Source organism: Dryobates pubescens, unplaced genomic scaffold (assembly GCF_014839835.1).
Source record: "Dryobates pubescens isolate bDryPub1 unplaced genomic scaffold, bDryPub1.pri scaffold_80_arrow_ctg1, whole genome shotgun sequence".
NCBI lineage: Eukaryota > Metazoa > Chordata > Aves > Piciformes > Picidae > Dryobates > Dryobates pubescens.
The window spans coordinates 24,465-50,222 of record NW_026530799.1 but is presented as its reverse complement, the minus strand read 5'-3'; the positions used below and the strand labels follow the sequence as shown (position 1 = coordinate 50,222).

The 25,758-nt window shown below is 53.0% G+C and overlaps 1 protein-coding gene across 1 annotated transcript in view; it reads right to left on the bottom strand.

Moving 5' to 3' along the window:
• LOC104308979 (maltase-glucoamylase) overlaps positions 1–25,758 on the bottom strand; it is a gene marked incomplete at its 5' end in the record, with an annotated part of 68,869 nt that overhangs the window by 18,878 nt on the left and 24,233 nt on the right. The window contains 17 exons of the mRNA XM_054179553.1: positions 310–372; positions 1,342–1,449; positions 1,535–1,663; positions 3,508–3,633; positions 4,794–4,906; positions 5,690–5,786; positions 7,629–7,797; positions 10,084–10,238; positions 10,436–10,648; positions 13,024–13,173; positions 15,300–15,470; positions 16,025–16,074; positions 16,938–17,026; positions 19,179–19,303; positions 20,087–20,143; positions 21,726–21,810; positions 24,065–24,219. Of these exons, the coding sequence (XP_054035528.1) occupies positions 310–372; positions 1,342–1,449; positions 1,535–1,663; positions 3,508–3,633; positions 4,794–4,906; positions 5,690–5,786; positions 7,629–7,797; positions 10,084–10,238; positions 10,436–10,648; positions 13,024–13,173; positions 15,300–15,470; positions 16,025–16,074; positions 16,938–17,026; positions 19,179–19,303; positions 20,087–20,143; positions 21,726–21,810; positions 24,065–24,219 (2,055 nt within the window). The remainder of the gene's footprint in view (positions 1–309; positions 373–1,341; positions 1,450–1,534; positions 1,664–3,507; positions 3,634–4,793; positions 4,907–5,689; positions 5,787–7,628; positions 7,798–10,083; positions 10,239–10,435; positions 10,649–13,023; positions 13,174–15,299; positions 15,471–16,024; positions 16,075–16,937; positions 17,027–19,178; positions 19,304–20,086; positions 20,144–21,725; positions 21,811–24,064; positions 24,220–25,758) is intronic.

Genomic DNA, 25,758 nt, shown 5'->3' with positions numbered 1-25,758 from the left:
TTCTCATCACCCAACACCCCCAAAGTCTCTTTCTTCAGGGCTGCTCTCAACCCACTCTGAACTCAGCCTAGCTTTGTTCCTGGGGTTGGCCTGACTCAGCTGCAGGACCTTGCACTGGCCCATTTCTGACAATTGCATGAGGTTCAACAAGTTCTGGTGGCAAACTGGTCCCTTTTTGCATCCAACCCCTGAGTTCTGATCTAACACCAATCTTTGTCAGCCAGTTCCATCATGCAAAATGTCTCTTCAGAACTTTGCTGCTCCCTCCCTGTTTGTGTCAGTCACCTAAAGATCTTAACCTTTACTTACCTCCACCTGAGTATCCCAATCCAGGCTGTTATTGACTTCTACATTGGGAAGATCTGGCCAGACCTAGGAGGAGGAAGGAGATGTCAAAACAGCTGGAAAAAAAAGGATTTAAAACCAAATATCAACAGAGAGAAACTTCCACCAAATCAGCATCCAATGGCAAGCCAAGCTGCAGCCATCTCCAGCACTCAATGTGTCAACTAAATCTGGGGCTAAGAAGTGGTGCTAGAAGTCCTCTCCCTAACATCTAAACCTGATGTGTTGGTTAGCAGCATTTGGATTATTTTATCCTCAAATCCTGGGTCCCTTGCTCCAAGAATGACATTGAGGAGTTGGAGCATGTCCAGAGAAGAGCAATGAAGCTGGTGAAAGGTCTGGAGAACAGAGCTGGTGAGGAGCAGCTGAGGGACCTGGGGCTGTTTAGCCTGGGGAAGAGGAGGCTGAGGAGAGACCTCCTTGCTTTCTACAGCTCCCTGAAAGGAGCCAGGTGGGTGTTGGTCTCTTCTCCCAAGGAACAAGAGAGAAGATGAGAGGAGATGGCCTTGAGTTGCCCCAGGAGAGATTTAGGTTGTACATGAGGGACAATTTCTTCCCCTTCAGGGTTGTCTAAGACCAGACCAGGCTGCCCAGGGCAGTGGAAAAGTTCCCATCCCTTGGAGGTGTTTCAAGGCTGTGGAGATGTGGTGCTGAGGGTCATGGTTTAGTGGTGCCCTGGCAGTGCTGGGCTGGAGTCAACGATCAATCTCAAGAGCCTTTTCCAACCAAACCCAAGTGACAGGACAGGGAAACAACTTCCAGTTGCACCAGGGGATGGTTTAGGTTGGAGATGAGATTGCACTCTTTGCTGCAAGAGTGGTCAAGCCTTGGAACAGGCTGCCCAGGGAGGTGGTGGAATCACCATCACTGGAGGTGTTCAGGAGACATGGAACTTGGGGACATGGCGGTGTTGGGGTGGTGGTTGGACTTGATCTTCAAGGTCTTTTGCAACATTGATGACTCTGTGGTGAAAGGGGCAGCATTTCAGAGCAGCACCTTTCCATAGACAATGTCATTGCTGTTGGGCCATTTGATGAAGACATCCTTCTCCAGGCCTCGGGTGAAGGCTGGGTAATCGCTTTCATTAGCAGCTATGGCTGGGTCCTGGAACGAAAAGGGGACAGGATTTTATGGGGTTTATTTCCTCCTTACACCGTGGCACCCCTTCAAACCAGGCCTGGACACTCACCAGGATGAGGATAAACCTCATTCCTTCTCGCTGGATCTTCTCAATCAGAGCTGGCAAGCCACTGAAGCGTGGGCTGAGGGTGAAGTCCATTTGCCTCACCATGTAGTCGATGTCGGAGTACTGCACATCCTGCAGGTCACACACACACACAGAGAACACTGTGCAAAAGGGCTTTGTTCTCACCACCTCCTGCATGATGTCATCCCTCAGCAAGCTCAACCATTTGCAAAATCAGGGAAAATTTGTGTTGTAGTGGTTGGTGGTGGTTGGGGGTTCCCCCCCCCAACTGTAAAACTGGGATCTGTTTCAACTTGAAGCTGAGGCAAACCCAGAAACCCTGCATCCCAGCATGGTGAGGGTTGGAAGGGACCTCTGGAGATCATCCAGTCCAAGCCCACTGCTAAAGCAGGGGCACCCAAAGCAGCTTGCCCAGGATCACAGTGGCCATGTGGGGTTGGAAGCTCTCCAGAGAAGGAGACTCCACAGCCTCTCTGGGCAGCCTCTGGAACAAGTCCAGAGAAGGGCAACAAAGTTGGTGAGGGGTTTGGAACACAGCCCTGTGAGGAGAGGCTGAGGGAGCTGGGGTTGCTTAGCCTGGAGAAGAGGAGACTCAGGGGTGACCTCCTTGCTTTCTACAACTACCTGAAGGGAGGTTGTAGACAGACAGATATTGGTCTCTTCTCCCAGGCAGCCAGCACCAGAACAAGAGGACACAGTCTCAGGCTGCACCAGGGGAGGTTTAGGCTGGAGGTGAGGAAGTTCTACACAGAGAGAGTGATTGCCCATTGGAATGGGCTGTCCAGGGAGGTGGTGGAGTCACCATCATTGGAGGTGTTCAGGAGGAGACTTGATAGGGTGCTTGGTGCCATGGGTTAGTTGATTAGGTGGTGTTGGATTGGTTGATAGGTTGGACACAATGATCTTGAAGGTCTCTTCCAACCTGGTCTATTCCATTCCATTCCATTCCATTCCATTCCATTCCATTCCATTCTATTCTATTCCATTCTACCCTACTCCATTCTACCCTACTCCATTCTACCCTACTCCATTCTATTCCATTCTATTCTATTCCATTCTATTCTATTCCATTCTATTCCATTCCATTCCATCCTACTCTATTCTACCCTACTCTATTCTATTCTACCCTACTCTATTCTATTCTACCCTACTCTACCCTACCCTACCCTACTCTATTCTATTCTATTCTATTCTATTCTATTCTATTCTATTCTATTCTATTCTATTCTATTCTACTCTATTCCATTCCATTCCATTCCATTCCATTCCATTCCATTCCATTCCACCCTACTCTATTCTACCCTACTCTATTCTACCCTATTCTACCCTACTCTACCCTACTCTATTCTATTCCATTCTATTCCATTCTATTCCATTCTATTCCATTCTATTCTATTCCATTCCATTCCATTCCATTCCATTCCATTCCATTCCATTCCACCCTACTCTACTCTACCCTACTCTATTCTATTCTACCCTTCTCTGTTCTATTCTACCCTACTCTACCCTACTCTATTCTACCCTACTCTACCCTACTCTATTCTATTCTATTCTATTCTATTCTATTCTATTCTATTCCATTCCATTCCATTCCATTCCATTCCATTCCACCCTACTCTATTCTACCCTACTCTATTCTATTCTACCCTTCTCTATTCTATTCTACCCTACTCTACCCTACCCTACTCTATTCTATTCTATTCTATTCTATTCTATTCTATTCTATTCTATTCTATTCTATTCTATTCTATTCTATTCTATTCTATTCTACTCTATTCTACTCTACTCTACTCTACTCTAATTTATTTTGCTTGCTTTGAGTTTCTCTTTCAAAGGCAGAAAAAAGAGGAACTCTGCCATCAGTCACAGCACTGATTTTGCTGTTGTCAGTGAGAAAATGCCCCCAAGCCAGCGAACCAGCAGTGAAATCCCAGCTTTGATGGCCCTCAACATACATGAGGTATCCTGGCTGCTTTCATGTCCTCCACCAGCTGGGCGATTTCGCTGTCGTTTGAGTATCCGTAGCGGCACAACTGGAATCCCAGCGACCAGTAGGGGGGCATGACAGGTCTCCCCACCAGCTGAAAATATGGCAGAATGAAAACCCAACCAAAATCAATCAAGCAAACAGAAAAAAACCCCCCACAAAAATCTGAAGCAGCCTGTCCTCAAAATAACCCCCAAACCCAACCCCCAAACCCCTCAAAACAAACACAACCAACCAACCCCCAAAGGCCTACACCTACAAATCAAACTTAAAACAACCCAACCCAAAAGCCCTAGAACTGCTCCCCCCCCAAAAAACAACTCCTAGAAACAACCCCAACCCCCCCCCCAAACCCAGACCAGACCTTAAAAAATAGAGAAAAACCAAAAGCAAACTACAAAACCCTCCCAAAAACCCACAAAGAAGTCAGCCCCTCCCCCCCCCAAAAAAAATCAAGCTAAAAACAATCCCCAAAGTCCTCCACAAACCCAGGCCTAATAAAACACCACAAGAGAAAAATGTCCCCCAAAACATCAACCAAAGCAAAAATCATTTCAAAGCAAAAGCCCAACCAAAATTCAACCCCCCCCCCCCAAAAACAATTGAGGGGAGGGGAGAGGAGAGGAGAGGGAGAGGAGAGGAGAGGGAGAGGAGAGGAGAGGGAGAGGAGAGGGAGAGGGAGAGGAGAGGGAGAGGGAGAGGAGAGGGAGGGGAGAGGAGAGGGAGAGGAGAGGAGAGGAGAGGAGAGGAGAGGAGAGGAGAGGAGAGGAGAGGAGAGGAGAGGAGAGGAGAGGAGAGGAGAGGGAGAGGGAGAGGGAGAGGGAGAGGAGAGGGAGAGGGAGAGGAGAGGGAGAGGAGAGGGAGAGGAGAGGGAGAGGAGAGGAGAGGAGAGGAGAGGAGAGGAGAGGAGAGGAGAGGAGAGGAGAGGAGAGGAGAGGAGAGGAGAGGAGAGGAGAGGAGAGGAGAGGAGAGGAGAGGAGAGGAGAGGAGAGGAGAGGAGAGGACAAACAGCATCAGCCCTTCATCCCAACCCCAGAACCAAACCCACAAAGCAAAGCCCAGGGAAACCCCAACCCCAACCCAACAAAAAATCCCAAGCTGAAACCGAAACCAAACCAGCAAAGGCAACAAAAGACCTCAACCCGACCCCAAACCCAATCCAACAAACCCAAACACCAACCCAAAGCAAGCCCCAAGCCACAACCCCGACACGAACAGCCCCAAACTGCTCTGCCTCAGCAGCAGCAGCAGCACCTCGGTGTACTCCTGCACCACCAGCTCCGGCGTCGGCCCCAGCACCATGTAGAAGTCCAGGATCCCCCCAACTGTACGATAGGTCAGAGCAGGGGTGGGCTGGAATGTGACATCTGGAGGAGAAGATGGTGACCAAGAGCTCAGTGGAGATGAAGAACCACAGATTGAGAAGCTCCCCATGAGCAAGCTGTGACCTCATGGAGCCCAGAAGGTAACCAGGTGCTGGGCTGCATCCAGATGAGTGTGGCCAGCAGGGCAAGAGAGGGGATTCTGCCCCTTGACTCTGCTCTGCTGAGACCCCACCTCCAATACTGCCTCCAGTTCTGATGTAGCCAGCATGAGAAGGACACAGAGGTGATGGAGTGAGGCCAGATGGCCACCAAGAGGCTGGATAACCTCTGGCAGAGCTGGGCCTGTTGATCCCCAAGAGAAGGTTCCAGGGAGACCATAGAGCATCCTTCCAGTCCCTGAAGGGACTACAGGAGAGCTGAGGATGGGTTTTTGATAGGGGCTTGGGGTGACAGGATGAGGGGCAATGGTTTGAACAGGGTAAATGTAGGTTGGACATGAGGAGAAGTTCTTTACCATGAAGGTGGGGAGACACTGGAACAGGCTGCCCAAGGAGGTTGTGGATGCCTCCTTCCTGGAGATGTTCAAGGTGAGGTTGGAGGAGGCCTTGAGCAGCAATGTCTAGCTGGGAGCTATCTAGTGGGGAGGTTGGAGGAGGTGACCCTTGAGGTCTCTTCCAAGCTAACCTGTTCTATGAACTGCAATGGATTTTGGGGTGGGCTGGGTGGTGACCTCTGGTGAAGGGCTGCAGGACCAGATGGTGACCAAGGGGTGAGTGAGGTTTGGAGGATCACAGAGAGTGACTTTGGGTGGGGTTTTTTGCTTACCCATGGCATTGCTGTTGAGCAGGAGGACCCCATGAGCGTTGCCATCTTCTTCAAGCCCCATGTAGAAGGGCTGGAAACCATAGGAATTCAGCTTGTACTGGAAACCAGAAACCACAATACCTTTGTCCCAACACATCCACCAAGAGCTTCACCACCACCACCACCACACGTGGGGCTCACACCACGCTGCACATCCTATTGGAAATGGTGGCCAGGAGCCACCATTGTCACCTTCCCACTTTGAGGTCAGTCTGGTTCTGACTGCTGAAGGTAGGGATTGCAAGGAGAGGGATTTTTAGCTCTAAAAGTTGCTCAGATGAAGTCACTCAGATGCCCTCCAAATATGTCCAGGTGGTCTCTAACAAAGATGAGCTGGTGGCCTCCTCTTTATTTCTCTTGACCCAAAATGTTCCAGGTCCTCAGATTACAGCTCCCAGGGGCCACCACAAATTCCCAAGACTTAATGCTTAAATATTCAGCTTCTCATTTCTTGAAGTCCTGATTCAAACCCCCAAGGTTGGAGGACTTTGTGTAGGTGTGACCCAAGAGGACAGATCAGGGAACCCCAAACTGGTTTGGGGGGAAAGGACCTTTCAAGGTCATCCAGTCCAACCCCCCTGCAGTCATCAGGGCCATCCCCAACTAGAGCAGGTTGCTCAGAGCCCCAAACAACCTGACCTGGAATAGTTCCAGGGATGGGGCAGCTCCCCCCTGTCTGGGCAACCTGGGCCAGGTTCTCGCCTGTTCTCCCTTCTCTCCACTCTGAATCTCCCTCTTGGAGTTCAAGCCACCATCTCTTGTCCTGTCCCAACAGGTCCTGCTCAGAAGTCTGTCCCCAGCTTTCTGAGCAGCTCTTTGAAGCACTGAAAGGCCAACAGGTTCTACCTGGAGCCTTCTCTGCTCTCTCTCAGCCTGGCCTCACGACATTGCTGTGGCCTCCCCTGGCCTCACTCAAACAGGTCTCTGCTGCCCTGAGGACACCAGAGCTCGCCCCAGCACTGCAGGTAAGGGCCCAGGAGAGCAGAGTGGAGGGGCAGGAACTCCTTCCTTCCCCTGCTGCCCATGCTGGTGAGGACCAGCCCAGGAGATGGTTTGATCTATGGCTGGGAGATCACAGAGGCAGGCCATGGAATCACAGAATGGTTTTGGTTGGAGGAGACCTTTCAGATCATCCAGTCCAACCATTAACTCAGCACTGCCAAGCCCACCACCAAACCATGTCCCTCAGCACCACCTCTACTCATCATGGTGAGCTTCTCATCAACCAACACCCTCAAGTCCCTCTCTTCAAAGACCAAAACCTGCCAAGGCAAGAGCTAAAACATGTCCTGCAACACCACCTCTACACATCATCTTCACCTTCATATCTCCTTGGCCTGGAGAAAAGGAGGCTCAGAGGTGACCTCATTGCTCTCTACAACTACCTGAGAGGTGGTTGTGGCCAGGAGGGGGTTGGTCTCTTCTCCCAGGCAACCAGCACCAGAACAAGGGGACACAGCCTCAAGCTGTGCCAGGGGAAGTTTGGGCTCGAGGTGAGGAGAAAGTTCTTCACTGAGAGAGTCATTTGTCATTGGGATGTGCTGCCCAGGGAGGTGGTGGAGTCACCATCCCTGGAGGTGATCAAGGGGGGATTGGATGTGGCACTTGGTGCCATGGTCTGGTCATGAGGTCTGTGGAGACAGGTTGGACTCGATGATCTTTGAGGTCTCTTCCAACCTTAGTGATACTCTGATATCACCCCACATCCCCCAGCCCCTCTTCTCCACAGGGCACCTCTCCAGCCCATCCCCCCTCACTCTTTGTTCACATCAGGGTTCTCCTGCCCCAGGGTCAGGGCTGGCTGTCTCCACAGCCAATCAACACACAAGGGAAAACTGGAAACTCCTGGAAAAAGGAAAGGGGGTGGTGTGGTGTGGGGGTGGGTTTGCTTGCCACTTACTCCAGGAGGCTGGTCCCTGGTGAACATGCCCCAGGTGTGCCAGCCCAGGTCCCGGCGGAAGGCTGGGTGCTCATGCTCCCCAAAGCCGAAGAGGTACTGAGAGGCCAGGCGGGTGGAGATCTGGATGAACTGGTCGCTGAAGGTGAAGGTGGGCAGCTGCGAGTCCCAGCTGGGGGAGGAGAAGACAATGAGGTGCAGGAGCAGGGCTGGGCTCAGCCCACAGACCCACCCTGATCCATGAGAACCACAGCCAAGTCCTGCTTCCTTAGCACCTCAGCGGTCAGCAGCTGGGACAGAACCGGTGAGGTGCTCAGGAGAGCTTCGTCAGTGCTGGGAGCGGTTTGGAGGTTAATTCAATCCCTTTTAGAGTGTCTGGGTCGAGGCAATCCCAGGCACAACTCCAGGCTGGGCAGGGACTGGCTGGAAAGCAGCCCTGAGGAGAGAGCCTTGGGGGTGCTGGGGGAGGAGAAGCTCAGCAGGAGCTCTCAGTGTGCACTTGCAGCCCAGAGAGCCAAGCAGAGCCTGGGCTGCAGCAAGAGAAGTGTGGCCAGCAGGGCAAGGGAGGGGATTCTGCCCCTCTGCTCAGCTCTGGGGAGACCCCACCTGGAGTCCTGCCTCCAGTTCTGGAGCCCCTAGGACAAGAGGGATCTGGGGGTGCTGGAAGGTGTCCAGAGCAGGGCCAGGAGGATGAGCAGAGGGCTGGAGCTGCTCTGCTATGAGGACAGACTGAAGGAGTTGGGGCTGTTCAGTCTGGAGAAGAGAAGGCTCTGAGGTGACCTCATTGTGGCCTTCCAGGATCTGAAGGGGGCTACAAGAAGGCTGGGGAGGGACTGCTCAGGATCTCAGGGGGTGATAGGACCAGGGGGGAATGGAATGAAGCTGGGGGTGGGGAGATTCAGGCTGGAGGTGAGGAGGAAGTTCTTCCCCATGGGAGTGGTGAAGCCCTGGGATGGGTTGTCCAGGGAGGTGGTTGGGGCCCCGTCCCTGGAGGTGTTTAAGCCCAGGCTGGAGGAGGCTCTGGGCAGCCTGATCTAGTGTGGGGTGTCCCTGCCCATGGCAGGGGGGTTGGAACTGGCTGATCCTTGTGGCCCCCTTCCAACCCTGACTGATTCTATGATGCTATGACATTTGTTGCCAGCAGTCTACTCCTCACTCTTGTTTGTATCTGCAGTTCACTTTTTGTTAAACTCCTTCATGTTCCTTTTAGGGTGGGGTTTGGGTTTATTTTTTTTAGAGTTTAATTGAATTTTTAGTCTAGTTGGATTTTTTTTTGTGTGTGTGTTTAAGTTTAATTTCACTTTTAGAACCTTTTTTTTGTCTCATTTTTTTAAGTGGAATTTCATTTTCAGGGGCGAATCCCATCTTCTAAGAGCTGAATTTGGTTTTCTTAGAGTTGAACTCCATTTTTTAGAGTTGAACTCCATCTTTCAAGTTAATTTGCTTTGGTTAATGTAATCTTTTTTAGAGCTGAATTCCACCTCCAGGGATGGCGACTCCACCACCTCCCCGGGCAGCCCATCCCAATGGCCAATCTCTCTCTCTGTATAGAACTTCTTCCTCACCTCCAGCCTAAACCTCCCCTGGCACAGCCTGAGACTGTGTCCTCCTGTTCTGGTGCTGGCTGCCTGGGAGAAGAGACCAACCCCCTCCTGGCTACAACCTCCCTTCAGGGAGTTGGAGAGAGCAAGAAGTTCTCCTCTGAGTCTCCTCCTCTCCAGGCTAAGCAGCCCCAGCTCCCTCAGCCTCTCCTCCAGCCCTGTGCCCCAGACCCCTCCCCAGCTTTGTTGCCCTTCTCTGGACTCATTCCAGCAGCTCAACCTCCTTCCTAAACTGAGGGGGCCCAGAAGTGGACACAGGACTCAAGGTGTGGCCTAAGCAGTGCAGTGTACAGGGGCAGGATGAGCTCCCTGCTCCTGCTGGCCACACTGTTCCTGATGCAGGCCAGGATGCCATTGGCCCTCCTGGCTGCCTGGGCACACTGCAGGCTCATGTTCAGCCTACCAACGACCAGCACCCCCGGGTCCCTCTCTGCATGGCTGCTCTCAGCCACGCTGCCCCCAGCCTGTAGCACTGCCTGGGGTTGCTGTGGCCAAGGTGCAGCCCCTGGCACTTGGATGTGTTAATGAAAGGAGGGAACTGAGATAATGAAATGAGAACAAGAAATGAATGAATTGAGACATTTCAGTGAGGAATTAACTGAATGAAGGGAGGAAATTAAGAGAGGAAATAAAATGATGGCAGTGAGGAAATGATAGCAGCATGAACACTGAATCAGAGGACTTAATGAACAAATTAAAGTGAGGGAGTGAGATGACAGAAGGCTTAAAAGAGCAAATTCAGCGAAGAAGCCAAGCAAAAAACAATTCAGTGAGGAAACAAAATGAGGCAAGGAGAAGGGAAAAATGGAACCAGCAAAATGAAATGAAGCCAGGAGAGGCCAGCAGCAGGGCCTTACATCACTGTTCCTGTGCTCCTGCGCCGCACCTGGATGCCAAAGGGTTTGCTCCTCAGCAGCAGGTCGTAGAGGCGCTGCTGGCCTGAGCCCTCCGGGGCTGCGGGGAGGTTGAGGGGCACCGGCACCTCGTAGCGAGGGTTGGCCTGGTCATAAATCTGGGGAAGGAGGCCTTCAGGTCAGTGGGACACCCACAGGTGGACACTTTCACCCAATGCCAGCACTGTGGGGTGTTGGAGTGACCGCTGGAGATCGTCCGGTCCAACCCCACACCGCTGCAGCGGAGGCACCCAGGGTGGCTAGCTTAGGATCACAATGAGCAGGTAAGGTTGGAACAACCCAGACCAGGACTTACCTTGAACTGCAGCATGTGGTTGCTGTGGTATTTCACCTCCAGGCCCAGGGTGCTGATGGGTGGGGTTGCTTTCTCAAAGGCTTTCCTACTGCTCCTGTTGAAGGTGAGGTTGGCCGTCACGCCTGCCGCGGTGTACCTCACGTCGGTGACGGAATAACCGTTGTCGGCGTTGAGGTAGTGGCAGTAGGGAGCACCTGAGTTGGAGGTGTCCTCCTGGGGGGGGAAAGGGGACAAGGGGGTTCTTTGACCACCTTTTGATCTAGCAACAAAAGATCACACAACCACAGGATGTTAGGGGTTGGAAGGGGCCTCCAGAGGTCATTGGGTCCAACCACCCTGCCAATGCAGGATCACTGAGAGGACAGGTTCGGAGAGGGAGAAGGAGGAGGAGGAGGGGAAGGAGAAGGAGGAGGGGAAGGAGGAGGAGGAGGGGAAGGAGGAGGAGGAGGGGAAGGAGAAGGAGGAGGGGAAGGAGAGGGAGAAGGAGGGGAAGGAGAGGGAGAAGGAGGGGAAGGAGAGGGAGAAGGAGGGGAAGGAGAGGGAGAAGGAGGGGAAGGAGGAGGAGAAGGAGGGGAAGGAGGAGGAGAAGGAGGGGAAGGAAGAGAAGGAGGGGGAGGAGGGGAAGGAGAGGGAGGAGGAGGGGAAGGAGAGGGAGAAGGAGGGGAAGGAGAGGGAGAAGGAGGGGGAGGAGGGGAAGGGGGGTGAGGAGGGGAAGGAGGGTGAGGAGGGGAAGGAGGGTGAGGAGGGGAAGGAGGGGGAGGAGGGGAAGGAGGGGGAGGAGGGGAAGGAGAGGGAGAAGGAGGAGGGGAAGGAGAGGGAGAAGGAGGAGGGGAAGGAGAGGGAGAAGGAGGAGGGGAAGGAGAGGGAGAAGGAGGAGGGGAAGGAGAGGGAGAAGGAGGAGGGGAAGGAGAGGGAGAAGGAGGAGGGGAAGGAGAGGGAGAAGGAGGAGGGGAAGGAGAGGGAGAAGGAGGAGGGGAAGGAGAGGGAGAAGGAGGAGGGGAAGGAGAGGGAGAAGGAGGGGAAGGAGAGGGAGAGGAGGGAGAGGAAGAAGAACAGAATAGAATAGACCAGGTTGGAAGAGACCTTCAGGATCATCGTGTCCAACCTGTCATCCAACATGTCACATAGGAACATGTCCAGGTTGGCTTTGAAAGAGAAGGAGACTCCCCAGGCTCTCAGGACAGCCTGCTTCAGTGCTCTGTCGTGCTCACAATAAAGAAGTTTCTCCTCATGTTGAGGGGGAGCCTCCTGTGTTCCAGCTTGTACATGCTGGGCTTTGTCCTACCCCTGGGCACCACGGAAAGGAGCCTGGCACCTTCCTCTTGACACCGACCCCTCAGAGAGACATTGATAAGATCCTCTCTCAGCCTTCTCTTCTCCAAACTAAACAGCCCCAGGTCTCTCAGTCTTTCTTCATAGCAGAGATGCTCAAGTCCCTTCATCATCCTCACAGCTCACCTTTGGACTCTCTCCAGCAAATCCTTGCCTTTCTTGAGCTGGGGAGCCCCAAACTGGACACAGTATTCTAGGTGTGTTCTCACCAGAGCAGAGCAGAGGGGAAGAGCAACCTCCTTAGACCTGCTGGCCACAACTGGTGTTGGTGTACCCCAGGATGCCATTGGCTCTCTTTGCCACAAGGGCACACTGCTGAACCATGGAGACCTTGCTGTCTGCTAGGACTCCAAGCTCCTTCTCTTCGAGCTGCTTTCCAGCAGGACAGCCCCTAATCTGTACTGGTGCCTGCTGTTATATCTTCCCAGGTCCAGGACTCTACACTTGTCCTTGTTGAACCTCATGAGGTTCACCTTCACCCAGCCCTTAAGGCTGTCCAGGCCTTTCTGGATAGCAGCACAGCCTTCAGGTGTGGCAGCCACCCCCCTTCCAGTTTCATATCACCAGCAAACTTGCTGAGGGTGCACTCTGTCCACTCCTCTAAGTCATTACTGAAGATATTGACCAAACCAGGACAAAAAATCGACCCAGTACTGATCCCTGAGGAACATCACTGGCCACAGGCCTCCAACTTGACTCTTGTCTTTTCACCAGTTCATGGAGGATGGAACTAACAGAGAACTTTGGCCAGAAGTTCACACTGTGAACCATTGTGGATCAATGGTCATGGCTTGGATGGGTGGACACCTCACTGGGTTAACAACTGGCTGATGGCCAGAGGTCATTTACTACAACCTCCCCAACGTGGGCAGGGACACCTCTCAACTGCTCAAGGCCTCATCCAACCTGGCTTTGAACACCCCCAGGGAGGAGGCATCCACAGTTTCCCTGGGCAGCCTATTCCAGAGTCTCACCACCCTTGTACTGAGTAGCTTCTTCCTCAGCTCCAGTCCAACCCTGCTCTCCCTTGGCTTCAAACCATTCCCCCCCTTGTCCTATCTCTAGAAACCCTCATGAAAAGTTCCTCCACAGCCTTCCTGTAGGACCCCTTCAGGTATGGGAAGGTAACTCTAAGGTCCTCCTCCCCCAGAGTCCTCCCTAGGGTGATTTGTTGCCACTCTTCTTTCTTTCAATATGAAAACCAAGTTCTGGTTCTGCCTCTTCCCAGCTGGGTTGTTGGAAGCTCTTTTGCTTACAGTCCAGGCACAGCCCAGCTCTTCACACTTCTCCTTGGAAGCATCCATCCCAGGGTAGCAGTCAAATTTTTCACTGGTATTGCTCCTCAGGGTCCAACTCAAGGTGTAGGATTTTCCCAGCTCCAGCTGGAGTCCTCGGATGACAGCAACCTGGGAGGTGGATTATGAAAGCCATCGATTAACCCTTTTCAGGCTAAAAAATGCTGTGAAGTTGTCAACTTTTTTGGTTCAAATCCTGAAAAAAAGAATAAAAATAAAGAAGGCATCACCCTTGCCCAGAACCAGCCTCTCCTCAGAGTCTGGAATTGGAATAGAATAGAATAGAATAGAATAGAATAGAATAGAATAGAATAGAATAGAATAGAGTAGAATAGAGTAGAATAGAATAGAATAGAATAGAATAGAATAGAATAGAATAGAATAGAATAGAATAGAATAGAATAAACCAGGTTGGAAGAGGCCTCCAAGATCATTGTGTCCAACCTATCATCCAACACCACCTAATCAACTAACCCATGGCACCAAGCACCCCATCAAGTCTCCTCCTGAACACCTCCAATGATGGTGACTCCACCACCTCCCTGGGCAGCACATCCCAATGGGCAATTCCTGCTTGGAAGGTCTGATCCCACCCATCCCAAGGAGTCCCCCAAGGATGAGGGGTGGTGTGGGACTCTTTGGTTGCTTCTTGAAGTAAAAAACCCAATTTGTTCCAAAATGCTGAGTTTCAGTAGTCCTTTTTCTGGTGGCTGTTGTTAATATTAATGATATTATTGATATCACTGCTGCACTTTGGCCACAGCAACCCCAGGCAGAGCTGCAGGCTGGGGGCAGAGTGGCTGAGAGCTGCCAAACAGAGAGGGACCTGGGGGTGCTGATTGACAGCTGCCTGAACAGGAGCCAGCAGTGTGCCCAGGTGGCCAAGAAGGCCAATGGCATCCTGGCCTGCATTAGGAAGAGTGTGGCCAGCAGGAGCAGGGAAGTCATTGTGGCCCTGTGCTCTGCATTGGTTAGGCTGCACCTTGAGTCCTGTGTCCAGTTCTGGGCTCCTCAGTTTAGGAAGGACATTGAGAGACTTGAAGGTGTCCAGAGAAGGGCAACAAGGCTGGGGAGAGGCCTTGAGCACAGCCCTGTGAGGAGAGGCTGAGGGAGCTGGGGCTGCTTAGCCTGGAGAAGAGGAGGCTCAGGGGAGACCTCATTGCCCTCTACAACTACCTGAAAGGTGCTTGTAGCCAGGAAGGGGTTGGTCTCTTCTCCCAGGCAACCAGCACCAGAACAAGGGGACAGAGTCTCAAGCTGTGCCAGGGGAGGTTTAGGCTCAAGGTGAGGAGAAAGTTCTTCACCGAGCGAGTCATTCATCATTGGGATGTGCTGCCCAGGGAGGTGGTGGAGTCCCCATCCCTGGAGGTGTTCAAGAGGGGACTGGATGTGGCACTTGGTGCCATGGTCTAGTCCTGAGGTCTGTGGTGACAGGTTGGACTCGATGATCCTCGAGGTCTCTTCCAACCTTAGTGATGCTGTGATGCTGTGATTATTGGTACTGGTATTATTCACATTATCATTCCTCTCCTTACCATCGTTATTAGTACATTACAGATTAACAGAATTAACCAGGTTGGCAAAGACCTTTGAGGTCATCAAGTCCAACCCATCGCCCCACATCATCTAATCAACTAAACCATGGCACCAAGTGCCTCATGCAGTCTCTCTTTAAACACCTCCAGTGATGGTGACTCCACCACCTCCCTGGGCAGCACATCCCAATGGTCAATTACTCTTTCTGTGAAGAATTTCTTCCTAACATCCAGCCTAAACCTCCCCTGGCACAGCTTGAGGCTGTGTCCTCTCATTCTGTCACTGGTTGCCTGGGAGAAGAGACCAACCCCCTCCTGGCTACAACCTCCCTTCAGGTAGCTGTAGACAGCAATAAGATCTCCTCTGAGCCTCCTCCTCTCCAGGCTAAGCAACCCCAGCTCCCTCAGCCTCTCCTCATAGGGTTTGTGTTCCAGACCCCTCCCCAGCTTTGTTGCCCTTCTCTGGAGACATTCAAGCATCTCAACATCTTTCTTGAATCGAGGAGCCCAGAACTGGACACAGGACTCAAGGTGTGGCCTAAGCAGTGCAGTGGACAGGGGCAGGATGAGCTCCCTGCTCCTGCTGGCCACACTGTTCCTGATCCAGGCCAGGATGCCATTGGCTTTCTTGGCTACCTGGGCACACTGCTGGCTATTAGCATTATTATTAGCATTATTATTGTTGCTGATGCTGCTTTTTACCTTATTTTCAGGGTCATAGCTGATGTTATGAGCAGAACTCTGCACCACGTTGCCCTGCAGCACCGTAAGGGACAGCAGCTCTTGGAGCAAGCCCAGGATTTTGATCTCTTGGAAGGCCAGGTTGTTTGGATCCTGGTAGTTGTTGTTTGTGACCTTCATCTCCAGAACGTTCTGAGGAACAGCAATCACAGAAGAATTGCCAGAAGTTCTCCTCATGCCGATGGAAAGGTTGCCAAAAGTGCCCTAGGTTCTTACTTCCTCGACCTTGTTAGGGTCACTGCAGTGAGAAAGAGATCTTGGAGATCATGACAAACAAGAGGGCAATCTCGAGGCACTTCTTGAAAGCCCAGACTGATTTGGGTGGGAAGAGACCTTTCAAGGCCATCCAGCTCAAATCCCCTGCAGCCAGCAGGGACATCCAGATACCAAGACAATTAAATCCAGGTATTCATGGGTAAAGTTCAGCCTCCTTAATTAAGGAGACATCCAAGTCAGACACTAAAAGGTCAAGTTGTGTATATTAAAGAGAAACAGGACAAAAATAAGGCAGCTGTCAGATCCCAGCTTGGTCCAGTGACATCCCTTGGAAATGGCACTGGGCCAAATGTTGCATCTTTTTAGGCCAGTTTTTAGGAAGATAGGGCAGGAGGGGAGGGGGAAGGGAGCACCCCTAGAAGTTTTATTGCTGCAAACCAAGTTCTATTGAAAAAAACATAAAGACTTACATTGGACACAGTGAAGTTATAGGAGATGTAGGATTTGCTGCTGATGGTACCTAAAACGTGGAGGGAGGCAATAGAGCTGCAAGCAAGGAAAGCAGGGCTGGAAAGCAGCCCTGAGGAGAGAGGCTTGGGGGTGCTGGGGGAGGAGAAGCTCAGCAGGAGCTCTCAGTGTGCACTTGCAGCCCAGAGAGCCAAGCAGAGCCTGGGCTGCAGCAAGGGAAGTGTGGCCAGCAGGGCAAGGGAGGGGATTCTGCCCCTCTGCTCAGCTCTGGGGAGACCCCACCTGGAGTACTGCCTCCAGCTCTGGAGCCTCTATTGCAAGAGGGATCTGGAGGTGCTGGAAGGTGTCCAGAGAAGGGCCAGGAGGATGAGCAGAGGGCTGGAGCTGCTCTGCTGTGAGGACAGACTGAAGGAGTTGGGGTAGTTCAGTCTGGAGAAGAGAAGGCTCCGAGGTGACCTCATTGTGGCCTTCCAGGATCTGAAGGGGGCTCCAAGAAGGCTGGGGAGGGACTGCTCAGGATCTCAGGGAGTGATAGGACTGGGGGGAATGGAATGGAGCTGGAGGTGGGGAGACTCAGACAGAGCCTTCTCTTCTCCAGACTGAACAGCCCTGGCCCTGGCCCTGCTGGCCACACTTCTCTTGCTGCAGCCCAGGCTCTGCTTGGCTCTCTGGGCTGCAAGTGCACACTGAGAGCTCCTGCTGAGCTTCTCCTCCCCCAGCACCCCCAAGGCTCTCTCCTCAGGGCTGCTTTCCAGCCAGTCCCTGCCAGCACCCCTGGGGTTCATTTCTGCCGGGCAGTTCCCAGACAACTCTGCGCCAAGCCTGGAGCCATCATGGAGCTGTGACCCAGGAGCAGGACCCAGCACTTGGCCCTGCTGAGCCTCATCCCACAGGCTTCAGTCAGTGAAGGCTCACCTGTTGATTCTCCATCATCCCAGAATAACTCCCCAGCTGCTTCATCCTTGTCATCCAGCGCGACGATGAGGCCCATGGGGTTCTTACGGCTGAGGAACGAAACCAAACCACCACCACAATGTTAGGTGTTTCTGGGCACTCTGGAACATCCAGCCAGGTCACAAAACCTTGAGCATTGGTCTCACATTAGTCCCTGGTTGAAGAAGATCTTTTTTTCTTTCTTGCCTTCAAGGGTTTTCATGCAACCAAAGAAAACCCAAGGGGAGGTTAGAACACGTTACATGGAGAACCAAAAAAACCACCTTCTGGTCATCATTGATTGAAGGAGTTTGATCATCAGCCCTGGCAGTGAGGGGACTGAATCCCAAGTTTCAGAGTGCAAGTGATAAATGCTAAGAAACCATCACAGAGTGGCTGAGGTTGGAAGGGATCTCAGAGATGAGCTCCAACCTTTCCACCACGGGCAGGGATGCCTCTTAACTAGATTCGGCTGCTCGAGGCCTCATCCAACCTCACCTTGAACACCCCCAGGGAGGAGGCATCCACAACCCCCCCTGGACAGCCCATTCCAGAGTCCCACCATGTGGGAGAAGGGTTTATTTAGGGTAGCTTTGGGATGACTGTGTTTTGTCTTGAGTCCAGGAACCTACACCTTATCAGTAGCTGAGAGAGAGACCACTCTGCAGGGGATGGGAGTCCAGGAAGGCTGGAAGTACTTCAAGAGGGAAGTCTTAAAGGCTCAGGAGCAGGCTGCCCCTGTGTGCCAAAACCAGAGGCAGCAGGGAAGGCATCCAGCCTGGCTGAATAGGGACCCTAGGCTGGGCCTGGATGCCATCCAGAGGGACCCTGGCAGGCTGCAGAGCTGGGCACAAGCCAACCTCAGGAGGTTCAACAAGACCAAGGGCAGGGTCCTGCAGCTGGGTCAAGGCAATCCCAGGCACAACTCCAGGCTGGGCAGGGACTGGCTGGAAAGCAGCCCTGAGGAGAGAGCCTTGGGGGTGCTGGGGGAGGAGAAGCTCAGCAGGAGCTCTCAGTGTGCACTTGCAGCCCAGAGAGCCAAGCAGAGCCTGGGCTGCAGCAAGGGAAGTGTGGCCAGCAGGGCCAGGGAGGGGATTCTCCCCCTCTGCTCAGCTCTGGGGAGACCCCACCTGGAGTACTGCCTCCAGCTCTGGAGCCCCTATTGCAAGAGGGATCTGGAGGTGCTGGAAGGTGTCCAGAGCAGGGCCAGGAGGATGAGCAGAGGGCTGGAGCTGCTCTGCTATGAGGACAGACTGAAGGAGTTGGGGCTGTTCAGTCTGGAGAAGAGAAGGTTCTGAGGTGACCTCATTGTGGCCTTCCAGGATCTGAAGGGGGCTCCAAGAAGGCTGGGGAGGGACTGCTCAGGATCTCAGGCAGTGATAGGACTGGGGGGAATGGAATGAAGCTGGGGGTGGGGAGATTCAGACTGGAGGTGAGGAGGAAGTTCTTCCCCATGAGAGTGGTGAAGCCCTGGGATGGGTTGTCCAGGGAGGTGGTTGGGGCCCCAGCCCTGGAGGTGTTTAAGCCCAGGCTGGAGGAGGCTCTGGGCAGCCTGATCTAGTGTGGGGTGTCCCTGCCTATGGCAGGGGGGTTGGAACTGGCTGATCCTTGTGGTCCCTTCCAACCCTGACTGATACTATGATACTATGACCTCTAGAACAAAAGGACAGCCTCTGGAAGAGGGGACTGGAAGGGCTGGGGCAGTTTAGCTTGGAGAAGAGGAGGCTGAGGGGAAACCTTATGGCTCTCTACCTGCAAGAAGGTTGTGGAGAGGCTGGTGCTGGTCTCTTCTCACAGGTAATAAGTAACAGAACAGGAGGGAATAGCCTCAAGCTGCAACTAGGTAGGCTTAGACTGGACATTAGGGAGCATGTTTTCATGGCAAGAGTGGTCAGGCATTGGGATGTGCTGCCCAGTGAGGTGGTTGAGCCACCAGCCCTGGGGGCGTTTAAAGGTGGTTTGGATGTGATGCTCAGGGACGTGGTTTAGGGGTGAGCCTTGTAGGGTTCTTGATTGGACTTGGTGACCCCAAGGGTTTCTGTGGTTATTCCTGTTGTTGTAGTTGTTATTACTACTCTAATCATCATCATTATCACTATGGTCATGGTGATGGTTTTAGCATGTGGATTTTATCCCTCGAGCCAGGTGGCCTCAAATCCATCCCTGACACCCCTTACCTTCACCCCAGTCTGCTGCAGGACAGGCTGAGTCTGCAGGCTTTACCTTGCCACAGTTGTGGTGGCTGGCTGCTGGACAGGGAAGATGTGGCCACCTCTCAGGTGAAGTCCCATCTTGTCTGCAGGAAGGTGCAGGTCCACCCACTGCTTCCTCCACCAGATGTTTGCCCCCTAGTTAAGAGGTGTGAAAAAGGAGGAAGAGGAGGTTGCATTGCTGGTTCCTGCCTTCATTCTTCCTTTTCCCTTTGTTTCACAGAACCCCAGACTCCCAGCACGGTGGGGTTGGGAAGGAACCTCTGGAGGTTATCCAGTCCAACCTCCTTGCTCAGACAAGGGCACCCACAGGAGCTTGCCCAGGATCACAACAGACAGGTGGGGTTAGAAGCTCTCCAGAGGAGACTCTAAAACCTCTGTGGGTAGCCTGCTGCAGGCCTCCAGCACCAGCACACCAAAGAAGTTTCTCCTGATCTTCAGATGGAACCTCCTGGATTTCAGTTTGTGCCCCTTGCCCTGTCACTGGACACCACTGACAAGAGTCTGGCCCCATCCTCTTGCCCTCCACAGGTCCTTTAGCTCTTGCTGAGCATCGAGAAGATCCCTTCTGGAGCTGCTCTTCTCCAGGCTCAACAGCCTCAGGGCTCCTTACAGAGATGCTCCAGGCCCCTCAGCACCTTCCCAGCTTTCGCTGGACTCTCCAGCAGTTCCCTGTCTCTCTTGAACTGGACCCAGATGTGGCCTTACTGGGGAGAGTAGAGAGGCAGGATAACCACCCCTTCCATCTCAGCTCTGTGAATGCCCACGTTGCTGGTGGTGTCCTTCCTGTGTTGAGGGCTCCAGAGCTGGACACAGCACTCCAAGTGAGGTCTCACCAGAGCAAAGTGGCAGCATCACCTCACTCCCTCTGCTGCTCTCTCAATCCAGATCCCCCCTCCCCCATTTGGTTTTCTTACTCACCGAGTCATAGTCGTACCAGACAGCATCAGGGATATAGGCCTGGATGACCTCCACCCCCTGCAAGTGAAACACAGACATTGCCTTTCATACCCAAGCCTCCATCAAGCCAACAAGGTTGACAGCTGCACCCAGAGAGTGGCTGTCCATGGGTCCATGTCCCAGTGGAGGCCAGGGGCAAGCAGAGTCCCTCAGGGATCAGCCCTGGGACCAGGCTTGTTCAGCATCTCTGTGGGTGCCAGGGACAGTGGCACTGAGTGCAGCCTCAGCAGGGTTGCTGATGGCACCAAGCTGTGTGGGGCAGCAGACAGGCTGGAGGGCAGGGATCCAGCCAGGGGGAGCTGGGCAGGCTGGAGGGCAGGGATCCAGCCAGGGGGAGCTGGGCCGGCCTGGGGGGGAAGGGATCCAGCCAGAGGGAGCTGGGCAGGCTGGAGAGGTGGGCACAAGCCAACCTCAGGAGGTTCAACAAGACCAAGGGCAGAGTCCTGCAGCTGGGTCGAGGCAATCCCAGGCACAAATCCAGGCTGGGCAGGGACTGGCTGGAAAGCAGCCCTGAGGAGAGAGCCTTGGGGGTGCTGGGGGAGGAGAAGCTCACCAGGAGCTCTCAGAGTGCACTTGCAGCCCAGAGAGCCAAGCAGAGCCTGGGCTGCAGCAAGGGAAGTGTGGCCAGCAGGGCCAGGGAGGGGATTCTCCCCCTCTGCTCAGCTCTGTGAGACCCCACCTGGGGTACTGCCTCCAGCTCTGGAGCCCCTATTGCAAGAGGGATCTGGGGGTGCTGGAAGGTGTCCAGAGCAGGGCCAGGAGGATGAGCAGAGGGCTGGAGCACCTCTCCTATGAGGACAGACTGAAGGAGTTGGGGCTGTTCAGTCTGGAGAAGAGAAGGCTCTGAGGTGACCTCATTGTGGCCTTCCAGGATCTGAAGGGGGCTCCAAGAAGGCTGGGGAGGGACTGCTCAGGATCTCAGGCAGTGATAGGACTGGGGGGAATGGAATGAAGCTGGAGGTGGGGAGATTCAGGCTGGAGGTGAGGAGGAAGTTCTTCCCCATGAGAGTGGTGAAGCCCTGGGATGGGTTGTCCAGGGAGGTGGTTGAGGCCCCATCCCTGGAGGTGTTTAAGCCCAGGCTGGAGGAGGCTCTGGGCAGCCTGATCTAGTGTGGGGTGTCCCTGCCCATGGCAGGGGGGTTGGAACTGGCTGATCCTTGTGGTCCCTTCCAACCCTGACTGATACTGTGATACTATGATGACCATGGGAGGCAGCCAGGGGTCTGCCCAGCTGCTCTCTCGCTTTCCACTCCTCCATTGGAGAGAAACCAACAAAAAAAACCAGCCCAAAGTTCCACAAATGTCATAATACTATGGCAAGGAGTGTCCTGGCTTGAGGCCAGGCAGGTCCTCTCCAGCCCCTGAGAGGGGCCAAAGAATGACACTCAGCACACAAATGGATGGCATTCCAGCAGGTCTGCATCTCCCTCGTGTTGAAGGCACCAGAAGGCAGTTTGAAAGCGAGGGAATGAAAGGAGGAGGTGACTTTAGAGCCACTAAATTCAACTTGTTGGGCTCTGCCCTGCACTCCCCTGCAGAAAAAGTGAGGCTGGGGTCTCGAGGGGGCCTCATTAGAAGGCATCAGGAAAGTGAGACCTACTGGATCAAGCACAGGGCTGATGAGGAGCCCAGGACCCCACAGGAACTGCTTGTCCACGCTCCAGGTGGCGTTTTCAGAGTAGAACCTAAAGAAGGGGGAAATCAGAGCCATTAATAGCACTGGCTAATTACTAAGCTATTAATTAGTATCATCATAATCAATCCTAATGGCCCAAGGGCTTGCTTGTCTAGAATCACTATTGAAAAGCACCACATGGTGATCACCATGGAGGGCAGTGGAAGAGATCATCCAGTCCAACCTCCCTGCTCAAGCAAAGGCACCCACAGCAGCTTGCCCAGGGTCACAATGGCCAGGTGGGGTTGGAAGCTCTTCAGAGAAGAGCTTCTCTGGGCAGCCTGCTTCAGGCCTCCTGCACCATCCCACCATGGGGATTTCTCTTGATGGAACCTCCTGGGTTCCAGCTTGTGCCCCTTGCCCATTCTCCTGTCACTTGGCACCGCTGACAAGAATCTAGCCCCAAGCCTCTTGCCCTCTGCAGGTCCTTTAGCTCTTGCTGAGCATCGAGAAGGGGGCTGAGGGGCTGCTCTTCTCACAGTGTCACCAAGGTTGGAAGAGACCTCAAAGATCATCAAGTCCAACCTGTCATCACACACCCCATCACTCAACAGCCCCAGGGCTCCTCACAGAGATGCTCCAGGCCCCTCAACACCTTCAAAGCCTCCACTGGACTCTCTCCAGCAGTTCCCTGTCTCTCTCACCCTGTCTCCCTGGACCCAGTACTCCAGATGTGGCCTCACAGGGAGAGAGTAAAGGGGCAGAAGAACCTCCTTTGACCTGCTGGCCACGCTCTTCCTCATGCCCCTCAGGCAGCCCCCTCCCCATATGAGGGGGAGCCATTGAGTCCAGTTCTGGAGCCCCTATTACAGGAAGGATCTGGATGTGCTGGATTGGACATTGGTTTAGTAGTCATGAGGTCCTGGGTGACAGGTTGGACTTGATGATCTTTTCCAACCATATTGAGTCTATGATTCTATCTTTGGGGTCTTTTCCAACCTTGTTGAGTCTATGAAAAGCAATAAAACTAAAGAACAAACTGAAATAAAGTGATATGAAATGAGATCAGATACAGTGAACTAAAACAATGCAATAAGATGACTTGAAATGAAATGCAATGGAATGAAATGAAAGCATAAAATGAAAGGAAAGGAAATAAAAAACCTCCCAACTTGCATGAAATGAAATAACAAAAGAATAAAATGAGATGAAGCTAAATGAAATAAAACCCAGTGCAGCAACTGAACCAAAATGAGGCCAGGCAGAGAGGGACCTGGGGGTTGATGGTCGATGGTAGGCTGAACATGAGCCTGCGGTGTGCCCAGGCAGCCAGGAGGGCCAAGGGCATCCTGGCCTGCATCAGGAGCAGTGTGGCCAGCAGGAGCAGGGAGCTCATCCTGCCCCTGGACACTGCACTGCTTAGGCCACACCTTGAGTCCTGTGTCCAGCTCTGGGCTCCTCAGGTTAGGAAGGAGGTTGAGCTGCTGGAAGGTGTCCAGAGAAGGGCAATGAAGTTGATGAGGGGCTTGGAGCACAGCCCTGTGAGGAGAGGCTGAGGGAGCTGGGGTTGCTTAGCCTGGAGAGGAGGAGACTCAGGGGTGACCTCATTGCCCTCTCCAACTCCCTGAAGGGAGGTTGTAGCCAGGAAGGGGTTGGTCTCTTCTCCCAGGCAGCCAGCACCAGAACAAGAGGACACAGTCTCAGGCTGCGCCAGGGGAGGTTTAGGCTGGAGGTGAGGAAGAAGTTCTACACAGAGAGAGTGATTGCCCATTGGGATGGGCTGCCTGGGGAGGTGGTGGAGTCACCATCATTGGAGGTGTTCAGGAGGAGACTTGATGGGGTGCTTGGTGCCATGGGTTAGTTGATTAGGTGGTGTTGGGTTGGTTGATAGGTTGGACACAATGATCTTGAAGGTCTCTTCCAACCTGGTTTATTCTATTCTATTCTATTCTATTCTATTCTATTCTATCCTTTCTATTCTATTCTATTCTATTCTATTCTATTCTATTCTATCCTTTCTATTCTATTCTATTCTATTCTATTCTATCCTTTCTATTCTATTCTATTCTATTCTATCCTTTCTATTCTATTCTATTCTATTCTATTCTATTCTGTCTATTCTATTCTATTCTATTCTATTCTATTCTATTCTATTCTATTCTATTCTATTCTATCCTATCCTATCCTGTCCTATTCTATTCTGTCCTATTCTATTCTACTCTATTCTGTCCTATCCTATCCTATCCTATCCTATCCTAAAGTTCATTTGCAAACCACTTTGGGGCAGTGTTCAGAGCACGAAGCCCTCCTGCAGGAGAACTCACTCGTGGAGCAGAGGCCTCAGCACTGTGTCCCCTTGGGTGTGAGCTCTGTAGAAGAGAGTGTAGAGGTAGGGCAGCAGGGTGTAGCGGATGTTCAGGTAGTGCTTTGAGGTGTTCACCAAGACTGAGTCAGCTCCAAAGAAGGCTGGATCCTGGGGCTGAAAGGAAATTGTCCATTATCATCATCATCATCATTAATCCAATTATTTTTTAATGACTTCCTTTTTTTTTCCCCCCCTGAGGATTCCAGATAGGGCTGGGAGAGGCAAGCAGAACTCAGGGGGGTGGGCCAGAGATCAATGAATGCAATAAATTGAATCAAATTAAACTAAATGAGGCTAAATAATTGTAGAATCCCAAAATGGCTCAGGTTGGAAAGGACCTCAGAGATCATCTCCCCCCACCCAGCCTCCCCACCATGGGCAGAAACACCTCTCAACTAGACTCAGCTGCTCAACACCTCATCCAGCCTGGCCTTCAACACCTCCAGCTCAGGTTGGAAAGGACCTCAGAGATCATCTCCCCCCCCCCCAGCCTCCCCACCATGGGCAGGGACACCTCTCAACTAGACTCAGCTGCTCAACACCTCATCCAACCTGGCCTTCAACACCTCCAGCTCAGGTTGGAAAGGACCTCAGAGATCATCTCCCCCCCCCCCAGCCTCCCCACCATGGGCAGGGACACCTCTCAACTAGACTCAGCTGCTCAACACCTCATCCAGCCTGGCCTTCAACACCTCCAGCTCAGGTTGGAAAGGACCTCAGAGATCATCTCCCCCCCCCCAGCCTCCCCACCATGGGCAGGGACACCTCTCAACTAGACTCAGCTGCTCAACACCTCATCCAACCTGGCCTTCAACTCCTCCAGCTCAGGTTGGAAAGGACCTCAGAGATCATCTCCCCCCACCCAGCCTCCCCACCACGGGCAGGGACACCTCTCAACTAGACCCAGCTGCTCAACACCTCATCCAGCCTGGCCTTCAACACCTCCAGCTCAGGTTGGAAAGGACCTCAGAGATCATCTCCCCCCCCAGCCTCCCCACCATGGGCAGGGACACCTCTCAACTAGACTCAGCTGCTCAACACCTCATCCAGCCTGGCCTTCAACACCTCCAGCTCAGGTTGGAAAGGACCTCAGAGTTCAACTCCCCCCCCCCCCCAGCCTCCCCACCATGGGCAGGGACACCTCTCAACTAGACTCAGCTGCTCAACACCTCATCCAACCTGGCCTTCAACACCTCCAGCTCAGGTTGGAAAGGGCCTCAGAGATCATCTCCCCCCCCCCCCCAGCCTCCCCACCATGGGCAGAGACACCTCTCAACTAGACTCAGCTGCTCAACACCTCATCCAACCTGGCCTTCAACACCTCCAGGGAGGAGGAGGCACAACCTCCCTGAGCAGCCTAGAGTGTCACCACCTTCATACTGAAGAGCTTCTTCCTCAGATCCAGTCCAACCCTGCTCTCCCTCAGCTTCAAACCATTCCTCTTTGTCCTGTCTCTAGACACCCTCATGGAAAGTCCCTCTGCAGCCTTCCTGTAGGATCCCTGGAAGGTAACTCTAAGGTCCCTCCCTGGACTCTTCTCTTCTCCAGGATGAACAACTCCACCTCCCTCAGCCTGTCCTCATAGCAGAGGTGCTCCAGCTCTTGGATCATCCTGGTGGCCCTCCTCAGAAGTTAGTCAGTGGACCCCTGAGC